The sequence below is a fragment of the Lissotriton helveticus genome, chromosome 9 (assembly GCF_964261635.1).
Source record: "Lissotriton helveticus chromosome 9, aLisHel1.1, whole genome shotgun sequence".
In the NCBI taxonomy this organism is placed as follows: Eukaryota; Metazoa; Chordata; class Amphibia; order Caudata; family Salamandridae; genus Lissotriton; species Lissotriton helveticus.
The window spans coordinates 100,804,198-100,821,885 of NC_136070.1; the positions used below are offsets into that span (position 1 = coordinate 100,804,198).

The window sequence follows — 17,688 nt, forward strand, 5'->3', positions numbered from 1 at the left end:
ACATTCCTGCCACGTCACAGGGCCTAATTTAATTGTCCCCGTGATACCGTACCTCAAGTCTTCTTTACTCCTCTTCTCACACTCTGCCAGTGCTTAATTTGAGCCAGTGGTTGCCGGTGGGGGCCTCCTGCACTTCCTTTTGGGGAAACGGCACTTTTTTCTACACACCAGATGTTTACCAAGCGCAAGAGAGGGGAAATACACAGATAGGAAGAGGAAGGGCAGCAATGCCCTCGTAAAGGGAGAAAGCAGGAACCTGCAAGAGCAAGTTACAGGGGCAGGGAGTGTCTGGTAGTCCATTAAAGAGGCCACCTGTTGCGGGTTTCTGAGAAGAGCATTGAGTACCGGCACTTCTTCTGTCACAATTTAGGCGCTGCCCACTGTCTTGTGAAACTGTTTTGTTTAAATCTTGAAGTCCAGTGCATTTAACATATGGAATAATTTGCTTCCTTATATTTAACTTGGAACTAGCGAGAATAACTAAAATGCCTTTAAAAACTTGCAGTTTGCAGGACTTCTCATTTTTTAGAAAATCTGTTTTTTTTTCCCTGCTCACACTCCTTTTGTTTTTCATTAAGGCGCGGTTTACCTGTGTTGCTGTTAGAAAAATCATTCTATAATGTCAGGATGATTTAGCCTGTGATTTGTATAATTTGAAAGTCCGCTTTATTAAACATATTAATAAATGGATCTCTTAAAAAATAACTATGCCCATAGCATTTCCTGTAAACCTAGACACAAGAAAAGAAAACGTGGCTCAGCTGTAAAGTGTGTGGTTGGGAAACCCACATTCTTTCTTTCACAAATCCCAACTTTAGCATTTGACCAAATTGTGCGATACTGGATAAATCACTTTGCCTCTCTGTCTCATTAACCTTAAATGCCAAATTTGGGACTGCCAGAAGTTATGCAGATCAGAGAGCTAGTCAAGTAAGCTAATTTAATAGAATTTAATGGACTGTACTGTTGTTACACTGACAGCAATATAGAATCTGTATAGTAAGCTTAAAAATGTGTTTTGCATGTAACTTATTTCTTCAAATTTTTGTTTAGAAAATAATATTTTAACAAATGACAATACAGTTCTGTTTTGAACTGAAATACAAGTTAAAAAAAAGATTTTAAAAAGTCGTAGGAAATTTTAGAATGTCATTTGTTGCTTGATTAACATGTTCATCTGTTTGATGGCTCAGGTCGTACATGTTTTACAACACAAAGATTCTACTGTTATTTTACTTGATACTTTGATACCTTAAGGGTTCTAATCAAAAAGATGGTGTAGAAAAATCAAGCACCTTCTCATTGATGTTAGAAGGGCAGTCCTATTAAAATTGTAAAATACCCCTCAAACAATGACACCTGATTGTGTCATGCTTCATCATTGGGGTCTTCCCGTCCCTCTACGGGGCGGGGTGTGCTACGAACTACGTAGACGCGGGAGCACTTTTATTTGTGATGGGGAACATGCTCCGGTGAGCCACGAGAAGGTAATCCCTGGGTGAAAGCGCAGCCTCCAGCATTGTCTGAATTCAGGCGCCTCTCACCTTTCGTGCCAGTTCATGGGGCAACAACGTTACTAAACGGATAGACTTGACAAGTATACCATTGATATTCATTTGACTGCCTCATTTAAGGCATATTGAAAAAGTACTAGTGACCAGCAGGCATATGTACTAGGGAATCATCATTCCACTGATTAGAGTGACGTAGGGATCGTTTTTGGTCCTGAGGAAGTAAGCCAGAGGGGTGGCTTCTGAAACATGTCGACCTTGTAGAAAGTGACTCATTACAGTACACCATCTACACCTCCCCATTTTTACTATTTCCAGCTAGGGAAGGCAACAAAGTTATTTTTCCACTAGCCAGGAAATCTTTTAATTATTTCACATATTTTTCACAACCCTACCTCCCCGTGCACTACACATAATCCCCATCACGAATAAAAGTGCTCCCGCGTCTACGTAGGTCGTAGCAGTCCCCGCCCCGTAGAGGGACCGGAAGACCCCCAATGATGAAGCATGACATTGAATCAGGTTTCAGTGTGTGAGGGGTATTTTAAAATGTCAATAGGACTGCCTTTCTAACATCAATGAGAAGGTGCTTGATTTTTCCACACCATCCTTTTAACTAAAACCATTAAGTTATCAAAGTATCAAGTAAAATAACGGTAGAATCTTTGTGTTGTAAAACAGTATAGAGAGGAGGACGATTCTACTTCAACCCTCTTCACTCCTGATTTGATTTCAGGTCGTACATGGGCTGTTAATGCTGGCTCTTGTCCAACACTCAGTGGGAATTTTGTGTCATGCCCACCTTTGCTGCATCGCCCCATGCCTTCCCAAAGGCTGTAGGTATTACCTTCCATTCCCTTCACCTCACATTCACTCCGCTATGAAATGATAATTATCTCAATGTAATTGTAATTATATTTATATAATGCTTACTACCCCCTGATGAGCTGTCAAAGCGCTTTTTGGTGAGTAGCGCGCTGCCCCGGAACAAAAAGGATTAGTGGTGGAGTAGTATAGGGAAAGTTAATTCGAGCAGTAGACCTGAATCTGTTGGTTGGATTGAATAGGCTAATAGAGAGATAGAAGAGGGAAGAGTCTTGAAAGTATTGTTTGGGATATCATAGTAGTAAGGTGAGTTTTAGGATGAGTAAAAGGAGAGATGGAGGAGGAAAGAGTCTCTAGAAAGGGATTAGGGAGATCATAGTAGTAAAATGTGGTTTGGGATGAGTCAAAGGAGCGATACACAAGGTAAGAATTTAGAAAGGGTTGTATGGGAGATCATAGACGTTTAAATGAGGTTTGGGGTGTGCCAGGAGGGACAGATAAGGGAATATTCTAGAAAGGGTTCTTTTGGAGATTATAGTAGTGAATGAGCTTTGGGAGGATTCAAAGAGTAGATATAGAGGATATATTGAGAGAGGTATAGGATGAGACCGAGTAGTGCATTGGAGAGAGTGAAAAGGTTTTTTTGTTGTTCTTTTTCTTCTACAGTAGGTGTAAAGTAATAAATATACAGATGCATGACTACATAGAAAGGGTATACATGTAGAAGGAAGATAATACATTGAGATTTAAAGTTGTATTATATAACTCAGACTTTCAAGTGTTGCTGTACTTGGAGCTAATTTATTTGTGTTTTGTATAACTCAATTCTTATTTTAATTTTCTTTTCCTCAATATTTCAATAGTGAAGCACTTGTAGATAAAATAGCTATGATATTTACATATTGTGATAGATAAATAAAAAAGAGCCCCATACGCATCTAATCAAATAATATATAAAATAACTATGCAGTGACCTACAAACTTCTTTAGCATAGTTATAAATATAAAAAGAATATATATATATATATGACAGTACAAACTACATTAGGCGGAGCCCTTCGGGGGAGGAACAGCCATAGCCTATCCAACAGTAGCGGGACTTTCAAAGGTGTGGACATTTCCCTGCTCGTTATCACACATGGTGCTGATGAAGGCAATGATGCCGAAATGCATTTGCCCTCTGTGGCAGTTTGAGATTAAAGAGACTCCTATTTGTCCCCGATGTGGCCTCCGCCTTTTCTTTAGGAAGGATTATGCTGTACATTTTCACGCCTGCCAGAGGCGTCTTCGGAGGCCCCCGCATAATCAAGTGGCCTTACCGTTCCTGCCAAACGCTCCGGCAATTTTGTTTCGTCAAGTTATTGGCAGTGATTGGCCCACCACGACGCTTAGGATGGAGAGAAGCGGTGTCGAGGACATGGTGCCTTGCGATGTGTTAGCTGCATTTCCGCATGCCCCCGCTGACAGAAATCTTGGGCTGAGCGGTGTATGCGGTAGGGGACAGAAGGAGACTCTTGAGTTCACAACCGATGGGATATGGGAAAGCGCTGCACGCCGTCCTGCATGCTGGCAAATCCTTGTAATATCTCCACCTGGGGATCCCGAATCGAACTGTTGCATTTTGGGTCCCGTAGTTTTTGCACCGACAGTGCAAACTACATTAGGCGGAGCCCTTCGGGGGAGGAACAGCCATAGCCTATCCAACAGTAGCGGGACTTTCAAAGGTGTGGACATTTCCCTACTCGTTATCACACATGGCGCTGATGAAGGCAATGATGCCGAAATGCATTCCCCCTCTGTGGCAGTTTGTGATTAAAGAGACTCCTGTTTGTCCCCGATGTGGCCTCCGCCTTTTCTTTGGGAAGGATTATGCTGTAGATATATATGTATATATATATACACTTTTTATATTTACCCGTAAGTAATATATACATTTGTTAAGCAACCTTAAAGAATATACATTGTTAAAAAAAGTTATTATACATATTTATACAAAGAAATACACATATCTAGATACATACATATAATTAAATTATAATGTTTACATACAGAGAGATATGCTGTACATTAGTGTTTGAGTGTGGTGGTTATGCAGTTAAGAGCCAACTCTTGAGTAGTCTTCTGAACATAAGATAGTTATCACTGGATCTTATGTTTGGGGGTAATGAATTCCATAGTTTGGCTGCTTGAGCAGAGAAAGATGTAACACCTATGGTCTTTTTCTTGTATGGTGAGGTGTTGAAGCGAGGTGCCAATCTTGAGTGGAGGTTCCCGTGTTGAATGTATTTGATGATTTTATTCCTGATGAGATGCTGTCCTGTTCCACGTATTGCTTTGTGGGTGATACAAAGCAGCTGGAGGTGAATCTTCTGGCAACTGGTAACCAATGTAGTGCCCTCAAGGCAGGGGAAGTTGTGAGCTTGTGGCTTTACATGTAGGAATTGTCTGGCGGCAAAGTTCTAAATCCATTGTGGTCTTTTTATATTTGATAAAGCTGATCCATGGTAGAGGCCATTGGCGTATTCAAGTTTAGACAGTACAAGAGAGGTAGCAGCCTGAACCTTGTGTGGAAATCCCAGGTGGGGAAGATGTGTAGCAGAGTTTTCATAGTAATGAAGCTTGATCTTGCTAATCTGTCCTCTTGGGCATTTATTGAAAACTTGCAGTTCATGGTAACTCCAAAGTGTTTTACTTCCTTAGATACTTTAGGAGGTGGTACCAGATCATCAGGCAGGCACAGAGTGGGTCATCATTTTGCCTTCTCCACATGTGAGTATGGTTTCCAGCTAACCATTCAAAATCAATGTTTTAGAAGAACAAGTTACTTACTTTCGGTAATTCTCTCTCTGATGGATACTCTATCTAACCACAGATTCTCAGCTTTAGAATAATACCAGCAACCAGACTGCATCTAGAACATTCTTCCAACCATGCTTCCATACACCAGTTTGTGGAGCTGTGTGACTCAGTGGTATCTCCATACGCCCAGCGCCACCGCGTGCTATAACGTCAGTTTCATTTATCTTTCTCCTTCCGTACTCTAAGATGCAGTGCGGGGAACAAATTGTTTGAGACAGTGTGCTGAATTTCTGTCTTGGGACTTTTGTTTTTTAGATTTTAAAGAGGCCACTCCACAAAACAGGGATTTGTGAGGAAGTGAGAAATGTGTGGTTAAATAGAATATTCACCATAAAGAGCATTACAGAAGGTAAGTCATTCGCTCGTCTGATTAATTCTACCCTCAAACTCCTCATCTTTAAAATAGATAGCTTGACAGTATCTTTCAGAGGTGAAGAGTCATGGATGTTGATGCAAACTAAAATGTCCTGAAGAACCAAATGGATGAAGTAGCCTTCCACTGGACCAGGATGTGAATTCAGAAGAGTTACATGAACATATGTAGATTGCAGCTTGACAGATGTCCAGAACAGGCACCCTTCGTGCCAAGGTTATCATAGCTATATATATATATATATATATATATATATATATATATATATATATATATATATATATATATATTCATAATAGGCGGTGCACTCCTGAATACTATTTTTAAACAAAAATATATTTAAGGCCGATAGTATCGGGATGCGGGTCAATTTGTGACCCACTCGGGAGATCTTGACCATTTTTTGCAGCAGTTTGTACAACAGTGGAGATCGTATATAAAAGATACCACAGATTTTTTATCTAAATTGGAAAGCCTTCAGCAGGACATGCAAGAATCGTGGTTACTCTGTACAATAGATGTGGTAGCACTTTACACCTCTATACCACACGCTGCAGGACTGGAAGCAGTGGAATGGGCCCTACAACAGTTGGAAGAATTAAACACAAGTAAAGTATTACTACTACAACTGCTCAACTTCTGCCTCCGATACAGTTACCTTACCTGGGACGATAGATACTATGCACAGCTCACTGGAACATCTATGGGTTTTTCAGGGGAGCCTGCGTATGCGAACATCTTTATGGCTTCATTCGAGCATCAGAATCTGATGAGCAACAACACATGGTGATCAAAGATTAAACTATACTGTAGATTCATAGATGACATCTTTTTGATTCGGATGGACACTGGTGAAGCATTGGAATCCTTGATACAACTGCTGAATACATTTGACCCTAGGATTCAGTTCACCCATAAAATTGACAATAAAACCATTGAATATTTGGATGTAACAATAATCAAAAGAAAGATGGCAGAGGATTGCATACACAAATATTCACTAAAGCCACGGACCGCAATAATGCTTTGGAATACTCAAGCTTTCACCCGAGAAGTCTCATAAAAAATCTTCCAATTCGTGCAAAGTAAGAGAATGTGCTCCGACCCTGAAACAAGTCTAGCAAAAACAGAAGAATACCAACAAAGATACAAACAAAGAGAATTTCCTGACAGGATATTAAAAGAGTGCATTACCTGAGCAGCCAACAAAGAACGTAGAGAATTATTTGTTCCAAAAGTAACCGAAAAAACTAATGAAATAGTGTTTGTAACTAGATATACCACCATGTCAGCAGCGATTAAGAAAATTGTAAATTCAAGATGGGAGCTTTTGGCTAATGAACCAGATTTTAATATTATCTACAAGGATTTGCCAGTACATGCGTACACTAGAGGGCGGAATCTCCGGGAGCTATTATCCAAAACTTCAAAGCATAACCAAAGCAAACATTGGAAAGAAACTTCAAAATGTCACACCTGCAACCATTGCAATAATGTTATTCCAGGTAACATGCTAATGCATCCTACAAGTGGACTCCAAATACCATTGAGGCACACAAGTGACTGCAACACGCAGAATGTCATATATTGTATCAAATGCCCCTGTGGAAAGATATATATTGGAAAGACTGAACGTAAAATTAAAATCAGGCTCAGGGAGCACAAAAGTCGCATTCGCACAAAGAACGTTACCTCAGCTCTAGCAGCACATTGGATGGAGGTGAACCATTCCATTTCACAACTACGGTTTCAGGTCATCAAGCAAGTACAAGTCAGGCCAGGCATAGATAACCATAAAAAATTGCTCCAACGAGAAGTATATTGGATCAAAATCCTAACAATGATCCCAAAATGTCTTAATGACAGATTAGATATGTCATGTTTCATCTAGGTCCAGCAGTTCATCTGCTCATGTTCACATAAACACAGCACACTTAGAATATCCAGACGATATTAGTAATCTCACAACAGGTAAAACATTGGAAAATAACCAGGCTTTTTATAACCAAGCATCATACAGGTTGTGGCTAAAATTCTGAGAAAATTATAAGAATCCACAGTCTTGTTGATTCGGGTGACAGTGATACATTTAGTGTCAGCTTACATGACAATACATTCACACTTGCACACCATTGGTGCAGCATATTAGAAGTTGTAATTCAGAATGAGTGTAACTCCCAGTTTCCCAATGGAAGTTTGCCAGAAGGCATTTTGGCGACGTCTGATGTATTGGTTTGTTTTATTGATCTAATTGATTGAATTAGTGTTCTCTGGGCACTTCATGTTCTTTGGGCATTTTATTCAAATATATTCATTTAAATAATTTATTGTTTCAGTGGTTTTTCAATAGGTTTATTATGACGTGAATATTTGCTTTCATATCATCACCTGTTATAGAAACTGTCCTTATAGCACGTGAGTTAGGTCATCAGTATATACTCCGCAACCATGAGTTTTAGGCTATAATTACGGGAATATTCGCCTTTATATCATCATCCTTTTAAAAAACCATCCCTTCTGTACATGAGTTTAGTCGTATGTACAATTCCCAAACTATGAGTTACAGGTTGATTTTGATTTCGGTGTTAGTCTTAAGATGGCGGCCGCCAAATAGTACGGGCTTGATATAACATGTCGATTGAGTGAGTCTCTTCTTGTAGCACCCAGTACATCAGGATATATATGGTTGGCGTTTTTATTTACAGATTCTGAGATTTGAGATTTGGCAATAGAGGTAAGCGTTAGTGATTCTAGGCTCTTTGAATATTACTACCAGAGTTTTCAGTGTGATGATAGTGGTATTGAATTTGGGTGTTTTTGGTTGTTTTCAGTTTATTCACAGGAACATAGGAGACTGAGGCTTGTATACATCAGAGGAAGGTAGGGTACAGCATATATTCATTACACACATTGGGTATCAGCATAATAAAATTCCACACAGTGGTTTTAGTGGTTGTACCCTAGGAAATGTTTAGTGATCTTGAGCCATTTATGGAACTTGACTGTTTTTATCATATGTTTTATTCACAGATTATCCCCTGATGAAGGAACTGCTACCAGTTCCAGAATGCATTGGGCGCCAGCAATGAACAGAGAATGAACTTACACATATGATTGTTATTGTTTTTGCTTTTGTACATGTATGTGAAGAATGCAAATGATTGTATGATTTATTCATTGATACAATGACAATGTAAAAGTTTAGTGATGAAAAATGAATTTTTGAGTTTCAAAAATCGAGTTGAAAACACAGGAATAAATATCGTAACATATTGTTGAAATTGATTGTTTATATTGTGGTGTTTGACACCAGGTGAAGTGTGCGCAACAAATTCAAGCCACTGTGCTTGTGATAACCAGACAAGGTTATCATAGCGGCATTGGTTCTAGTGAATGAGCACGCAAGCCTTCAGGGTGCCGCTTCTTGGCGAGCGTGTAGTAGATGTTAATGCAGTGGATTATGCATTGCCACAGTGTCCTCTTTTGTATAGCCTTCCCTTTTGTAGCCCCAGAGGACCCCACAAAGAGCAGATCACCCATTCTATGGTCCTTTGTGTGGTCACTGTAAAATCTTAGAGTTTTCTTACGGTCAAGTCAGTAGAGCCTCTCTTCCTCAAAGGACGAGACAGGGAAAGAAATGCTGGCAGAGTAATTGATTGGCCAACATGGAAGGGAGTCATGACTTTCTGCAGGAAGGCCACCCTGGTTCACAATGCCATTTTGTCCAGAAAGGAGGTGTAAGGCAGTTGTACTGAGGCCACCTACAGCTCCCTCACATGATGTACTCACAATGAGGAAGATGTTTTTTCACGATTAAGAGCCAGCTGAACTCCTTGCAAATGAGTAACGTTAAGACCAAGTCCCACTGAGGTATATCCGAAGATTTCTGGTTTCAATGATTTTATGAAAATGCTTCACAGCCATTGACTTAAACTAAGATGGTTGGTAAGGCAGACACAAGAAGGCCGAAAACACTGATCCTTAGTTCTCCACCGTGCCCACAGCAAGGTCTTTCTAACCTAATGTAAGAACGAATAAAATATTGCAAAGTTTGGATTGTAAGGGGTTGATGATTTGGACACCACACCAAGTGACAAATTTATCCCCGCACCCAGTGTAGTTACCCTTTGTGGAAGGGCTCAAGGATGTCATGAACCACATACTTTTGAAGTTAAATGTATTTAGCTGATGCTGCACAAGGTTGTGGAAACTGGGATGTAGGACCCCACCCTGTTGCTGTAACAGGAGGTAAGGGACAGGAGTGGAACCCCATCTGGAGGACAAATACTCTGGCTCTCACGCTCTATACACCAGACTCTCCAGGTCCTGTCCGGGGCAATGAGAATGTTTCTTATGTCTGGTCTCTCTTCGTCATCCTCAGAACTCGGGCATGATAGGTAGCAGTGGAAATGCATACAGGAGTTCATCCATCCATCCATCCGTTCCAGTTGCAATGAATCTCCTAACGAGTGCCTTGGAGGAAACTCTAAGCACTTTCTACGGTAGCCAGTCGATTTAGCCAGGGCATGCCCCACTGGAGACACAACTTGTTATCTGCAAAACTATGTCTTCTCAGTTCATCCACTCTAGTAATCGGGGACATCTCTAAGTGGGTGGCGACCAGGAATACGTTGTGCTGGTCCATCCACTTTCAAAGACATAGTGCCTCCTGGTACAGGATCCAGGAATCCACTGCACCTTGTTTATTGCAGAACCACATGGTTGTTGTGTTGTCTGTGAGAAATGCACAAGCTCTCATATGATGGTAGAAAGGCTTTCAGTGCCAGATGGATAACCTGCCTCTCCAAAAGATTAATATGGAGCTAGCTTTCTGCTGTGGGTGAGAGGCCTCTGATATCCACCTCTCCCAAATGGCCCGCCAATCCAGCAGCAACTCGTCATGGCCGAACTTCAACTGCTGGTACTGCCATTGGGACTGAAGGATGGGTGTATGGAAATAAGCATCATGCAAGTCCAAGGATGCCATTTAGCCCCCTGCATCCAGAGATGAAAGGCTGTGAGCCAAAGAAAGTATTTTGAAGCTGTTCTTCCTCGGAAAGGCATCAATAGAACAAAATAGGCCGGAGACCTCTGTTCTTCTTCAGAACCATGAAGTAGTGCAAATAGCATCCTTCCTTCCACTCCAAGTCTGGTACCCTCTCCATGGCACTCTTGAACAACCAAACATCAACTTCCTGCATCAGGTAGTAGTGTTCCTCCAGGAATCCCTCTATAGGGAGAAATGAAAAGGCAGGGCAGAGCCCCTTCGTGCAATCCCTATGACCCACCTATCTGAAGTGATGGATTTGCAGGAGTAAATGCTGTATTCTGCCACCTACAGACCAAGCAGAAACTTGGGAGTTCAGACTACAGTGGCTTGGATGTCCAGTGGCGGCTGCCTCTGTATGGGGGTGGTATGGCAGAGGAGGGGGCGGGAAGGGGGGAGGTGGGGAGGCATGATATCAAAATAAGAAATTAACTTCTTAGCCGCTGCAGCACGTCTCTCACGGGATCCAGTCTATGTCTCCTAGTGACTGATTGGCAGCCATGACCATTGCTTGATCCACATAGGCTGAGGGGCGTCAGTAAGGGCTTTAATAAAGGGCAGAAATTACCCCAAAGAATCTAGTCCTGGTTGAAGGATCTCGGGTAACAAATTTGTCTTAGTTTCAGTAGTGGGCGCCTGCAATTCTATTATTTCAGCTGCCCTCCAAACCACCTCTGCAAACTACTGTATCTGATAGAGACTTCTAGCTGCAGATTCCTTACCTTTGAATTTGCCAGGTGTAAGGCTGGATCCGGAAACTTTTGCATGAGCAGTACTTCATGCACTCTTGGGTGGCTTTGTTCAGTTATGTGCTGCTTTGGCACCAGAAGTGACATTATGGTCACCTATATAGGCGCTACCCAGGCGTGTGGACATCAGTTCTTTTCTTTCCATGCCAATGACCACTGATCCGAAGAGCTACTCCTCCTGTTTCTTTTTGTTTTGTTTTTCTTGTGTGTCAAGAATGTCATCTAAGAAGGTAGGATTTAAGCCGCGTGGCACCTGTCCACACGCCATGTCGGTTACCGACCCACACCTTGTGTGCTTATGGTGTCCCGCGCGCGACCACGACTCAAGTTGTTCTCGGACTGCCAGGCCATAGCGCCGAAGGCTTTGAGGGAGCGATCCCTAAAGCTGCTAGCGGTCCAGCATTCAACGCCATCTAGCGTGACTCATAAGAGGTCTTGGTCCTGATCAAGAAGAAGGTCGCAGGATTGCTCCAGGAGCCCCAAGTCGTCTTCATCGCACTCGAGGTCCTCTGGACACTCGGGGTAGAGGCACAAGAAGAATTCTAGACAGACTTCGACTTCACCTCATCCATTGAAAGCTGGCGAGATGAGTGGGGAACATTGACGTTCCATGCATGGTATTGCAGAGCCATTGCCAGGTCCGATTCTGCGCCATCTACTATTTCCAGGAGCTGAAGCTACCCCTGCTTAAATAAGGGAGTTTACGTTGAGTATTTGAGCAGGAGGAGCCCTCCGGAGCGCCTTCAGGCCCTTAAGGAGACACATGAATCCTTTAATGTGCGTTATAAACTGCAGGTTGACACTGTGACCACTTGGAGGAGTTGCGCTTTCCTCTGGCTTTCTATGCTAAATGCGAACTGTACTTCACTTCTTCTAGTCTTTGACAATTTCAGGAGCAGATTATTCATCCCTAAACCGTGAATGCATGCCTTGCAGCTTAGTTGCCACACTGGGTGCTTCAACCTTGCTGCATCGCATAAATCTCAAATGAGCAGTCACATTGAGTTAATTATTTTAGTTTTAATACTCTCGAGACATGAGTTATCTTATGGTGAAGCCAGCTTAATAAAATTCAAACTCAAAATAAGAAGGCTTCTTAACTTTCACACTCTGTACTCCCTTATTTCAGCTACTTGAAGACCAAATGTTGAAATACACAATAGTTAGTAAAAATCTGACTTGCAGTAATTGTCTGTGAATGGCCATATCACTATTTAGATTTTTGGGGAGAAGGTCTAAATAGAATTTCGGACTCCACCCCTCTGAATGACATCTTGGGATAGTGCTGCAGAAAGTGTTGGAATACTGGTGAATTGGACTGAGCTGATCTGAATTTGTTAATGGTGACTGGAAATGAAGGAAAAAGCAAAATCCTAAGCCTCAAACTGTCATTAGCCCCATGGAATGTTGCTTTGCAAAAGATTCTGGCACAGTAGGTATACTAGAAGGCACATCCCCAACACCACAGGGTAGTAAACGGTTGTGAGGGGTCTGTAGGAGCTTTTTATGCGTTGAACTCGGAACACCTTCAGGTTGTATGTGAACCACCCCCTGAACTACCATCAGCCCGGGAAACAGCCATTACAACGCAACTAAAATAACGCACTGCCATTACAACGAAACTTTTACAACGCAGGATCCATTACAACGCATGCCATTACATTGCATGCCATTACAACGCAGCTGCTATTACAACGCATGCCATTACAGCGTAAGTATGGGCAAGAATTTAATTAAATTTTAACCCCTACACCATCCAACACTTACCCTACTATTTCGCCCCCCTGGAGTTAGAATAGTAATTTTAACCCCTACACTATCCAACACTTACCCTACTATTACACCCCCTGGAGCTAGAATAGTCATTTTAACCCCTACACTATCCAACACTTACACTACTATTACATTCCCATTAATTAAAAAAAAATACTTACCCATACTTACGTTGTAATGGCATGCGTTGTAATAGCAGCTACGTTGTAATGGCATGCGTTGTAATGGATCCTGCATTGTAAAAGTTTCGTTGTAATGGTATGCGTTGTGAATGTATGTGTTGTAACGTCAAGGGACATGGAATCATTCACTTAGACATAGTATTATTATTTTTTTCATTTATTCATCATTATAACAGATTATTGTTGCATCCTGTAGTAAATTGCAAACAGACTTAAATGCTATTTTGTAAAGATATATAGGTCAGAATAGAGGTTCCCCCATTTCATTGCTGTTGGTTTGCCACTCCCTCCTCTAGACCTGAAATTACCGTCGGGAGTACCCTTGTTACCCTTGTGTTGTAACGTCATACATCCCATCAGCCCACCAGACACCTCTGCTCCACATCCCTTTCTCTAACCCTCTCCCCGCATCTGAAGTAGCAGATGCAGAGGTTCCACCTTTTCCTACCTAGCGGCAAAGACATGGAACGAGCTACCCTTTCATTTGCGGAGCACCACATCTCTTTCAGAGTTCAAAAGTGTTGAAGACCTGGCTATTTGACTTATCACCTGGACCCTACCAGCACCTGGATATCCTCACAGGTGACAAGAACGCTCTACAAATCTACTTATTGAATTGATTAAATCTATTGCTGTTCTAAAAATTGATCATTAGCTCCCAGGCTGTTAAGAACCAACATGCAAAGAGGGGAATGGGTTATCCGCCTGCTTTTCTAAGTGCCACCCCTGCCTGTTACTGAACTCTGGAAGAGCTTTTCCTCCTCTACCTGAATCCTCTCCCTGAAACCTTGCCCAAGAACTTGGATGGGGTTTGTTGCTGTCGGTTGGATCACTCTGTTGTTAACAACTGCCTTCCTTCTGGGTAACCTGGCTCTGGTGAGCCTGACTTCCAAGAAGTAGAAGAAGGTATAGAAATAATGGAGACTGCCAACCAGGCCACACGCTCAGAGTTGACTGCGCCCGTAGAGGGGCCACTGTCACTCATTTCGAGAGGAATGGGGTCTCTACAGGCAATCCATTTGCGTGTTTTGTTTATTATTTGCAGCCTTAGTTTTAGCGTGGGATGTTTGATGTAATGTTAATGTTTTGCTAGTAATTCGATATTAAATTTTAATTTCGTAATAGAGGCGGCACATGAACTATGAAGGCTCTCATTCGCACCCAGGTGGCAGTTTTTAAGCTGCTGGTGAAAGAAATATAAGAACCCCGCCCCCAATGCATGGAGGGAAAAATGCCCCCTGCTGCCAAACACCCTCCCAGATGACTGCCATAAGTAACATTATTACCGGTATGAAATTCATTACCCTACCTCCGACCCGCCCATTGCAGTGAATAAAATGTTAATATTTATCACAGAAAATACGATGTGAGTTTGTCATAAGTAGTGTAAAATTCGTATCAGTCGCCCGTCGCTGGAGTGTAAGCAATACGTTGGCACAACTACCCAATCTGTACATCTCAAGCATAGTTTGTATAACCATCGGGGTAAAAATGTACCACCCGTAGTAAAAAGTACTTCACCTTAGCTGCTGAAAAGTAGAAAACAGTATATTCTGCTAATTACGGTTGATGGTATAACCCACCAACAGTAATATCCTAAAACTAGTAAAATAAAGTGACCAATGCTATCAATCTAACTTCCCAGCAGAATGGTAATTTACCACAGTGTTACTTCTGCAATAAGTTCTGGCTTTAATTTAGTTTCCTTATAAGACTGTATGTAATGTGTCCGTTTTATTAAGTTTAAAAAATAACTTTTTATAATTTATCGCTTTTGACATGGTTGCCTACTTTATGTTTAACACAAATTAACACAGCTACTCTATGTCACGAGCGCAGAAATGCCTTTCTCTAGAACACGATGCTTGGAACTTTTTATAGTTTACCTTTCGTCGATATATTTTATTTTATCTATCCCCTCAGATTATAGATCACTTATATTACATTTTGCCTCACCGCTCATCTTTATGTATGTCTGCAAATGAAACAAATGCTAAACAGCTTCTGACGGGTTACAAATCCGTAGCCTCGGCTTCCTAAAATCTATACCCATATATTGTGTATGCTAATGCAGCATTAATGAAGTTCCAGAAAGCTGCTTTGTCATATTAATGCCGTATTTTTCCACAGGAAAGTGTATTAAAATCCAAGCTTGAAGACAGAAGAGGTTTGCAGTTACAAGACATTGACAATCAGAGCTTTGCCCTACCAGTCGTTGATACTTATCCAGGGAATCCCAGCAGTGTAAAGGAAATTGAAGAGCTGACAGAAGAGTTTGTGGCACTGCACAATGATCTACAGGAGATGGTTACTTGCAAGAGGGCCTCGTGGAACGAAAAGGTAAGAATTGTGTCATTCAGAAAAATGAGGTGTCACCCCATCACAAGCCTTGATCTCTCGGTCTCCCCACTTCTGTCTCAGATATCAAGGGCCACATGCATCAAGTTTTTTTCTGGAAAAACACGTTTTCTGAACCCATTTCTATTTGCAAATTAGGTAATCACAATTTTTTGCGATTATCTAAGTTGTGAATGCATTTAGGGAATCGCAATTTGCGATTCCCTAAAGGCGATGCATCAAGCCTTTCCTAACTGCAAACTGCATTTAGAAAACGCTAATTACCATCAACTTCAAGTTGATCGTAATGTGCGCATTCTTTAAAAAATGCACAAAAGTGCATTTTTCAAAGTGACATGTGGCGCACACACATGCCCACACTAACCTTTTTTGGGGGTGCATCAGGGGAGCCTTAGGCCCCTGGCCCCCTTGTAATTGCATTCTCAATTTGTGATTACCAATTTGGTAATCACAATTTGCGAATGCATTGCCATTCATTCCTATGGGCCTATAGGACCATTGGAATGAATGGAATGACATTACCTAATAGCGATTGGCAATTTGCGAATTCGGTAATAGGTAATGTTAAGGAATCGTAATTTATTTTGCGATTCCTACATGCATAAGAATTTGTGATTCCCAAATAGCGATTCCTTAAAAATTGCTATTTAGGAATCGCACATCCTTCTTTTGATGCATGTGGCAGTATATCCTTTAGTGATAGGAGTATGAATGAGGAACAGAACTGCACCGAAAAGCGACTCGGGCAAAATCTGCTTTTTTGTCTACTTGTGTTTGAAAATACTTGGGTTTGCACAAAAAACAAAAATCTTTAGGGCGGATTTTGTGGTTCAACACATTGAGTGTACGTTTGGGCTGCCCGGGCCCTCACAGACTGCTAAAACATGGTCCAGGGAATTTAGACAACACACAGAGATCCTGATTGGCTGTTAGCAGTTAGAGTGTTTTAACAGCTATTCCGACTTGCTCAATGTTTGGCCCATCAGATTGCTCCTATGTCAGCAGTAGTATTGGCCACTTTTTCATTCTGTCAGAATTGGGCAGTGTGTTAGGCCGATTCTGATTGGCTGCCGGTAACAAGCACCACACTGATTTCATTAACTGCATTCGACCCCGTGTCAATGTGATCCTTCCAGTGATTCATGGATAGCTTCAAAAACGACTTGCAGTTTCCTGTGTTTTTTTGTTTTTTTTCAGTTCATGCTGAAAAAAGTGTCTCTCATCCACTTATTGCAAAGTAGAAAAATAATATCTTCTCCACACTAACACATTCTGTCCCAAGTTATACCTAGTGGGTCCTTTTGTCTGGGTCAATGGATAGCAAACCCACCTCCTCCTACACCACAGCAAAGTGGTTGGTAGATTCAGGCAGAACAAACCAAAATCTGTGCTGCATCTAAAACAATAGTGCTCAAGAGTGGGTACCGATCTAAGGTTGCCATCCCACAGTCAAACTCTCACCATCCCCCCAACATGTGCTGAACATCGAATGTCACCGGATGACTGTTAACATAGCTGAAGAATTGTTGTTCACTACAGAGCAATGTATTAAACAGTGTGCAAGAGAATGATACATGGATATGTCTTGCACGAGCAGAACAATGTCTCACACAGAACTAGGATAAGATGGAACAGGACAAAACACATTTGTGCATGGAATTGGAACAGTATGGAACAAACTTATACCAGAATTTACAGCATAGCACTGTCAAATTGATCAAACAAAAGCAAGTCATATCAGAGGCCAATTCGGTGTTGCTCAAAACACTCTAGAAAGCAAACTGTTTATCCAGGATGGCCGCAGAAGAGCAAGTCTGTATGGTAGTGATAGCCTTTAAACTTGCGTGGTAAGAACAAGGATATCTCTACATGCGGATTGTCACAGGATTAGAAGTACCCATCCTTCCTGCATCAGATGCTCATACATTGGCCTCGCCTGTTCCAATTCTGTATGGCGCCAGTTATGTGCACCAGTAATGTTTTAGACAGACATCGGTCAGCACATGCACTG

The 17,688-nt window shown here is 41.6% G+C and overlaps 1 protein-coding gene across 1 annotated transcript in view; it reads left to right on the top strand.

Moving 5' to 3' along the window:
- TEDC1 (tubulin epsilon and delta complex 1) overlaps positions 1–17,688 on the top strand; it is a 496,873-nt gene that overhangs the window by 344,040 nt on the left and 135,145 nt on the right. Inside the window, exon 7 of the mRNA XM_078659574.1 lies at positions 15,450–15,659. Within this exon, the coding sequence (XP_078515700.1) occupies positions 15,450–15,659 (210 nt within the window). The remainder of the gene's footprint in view (positions 1–15,449; positions 15,660–17,688) is intronic.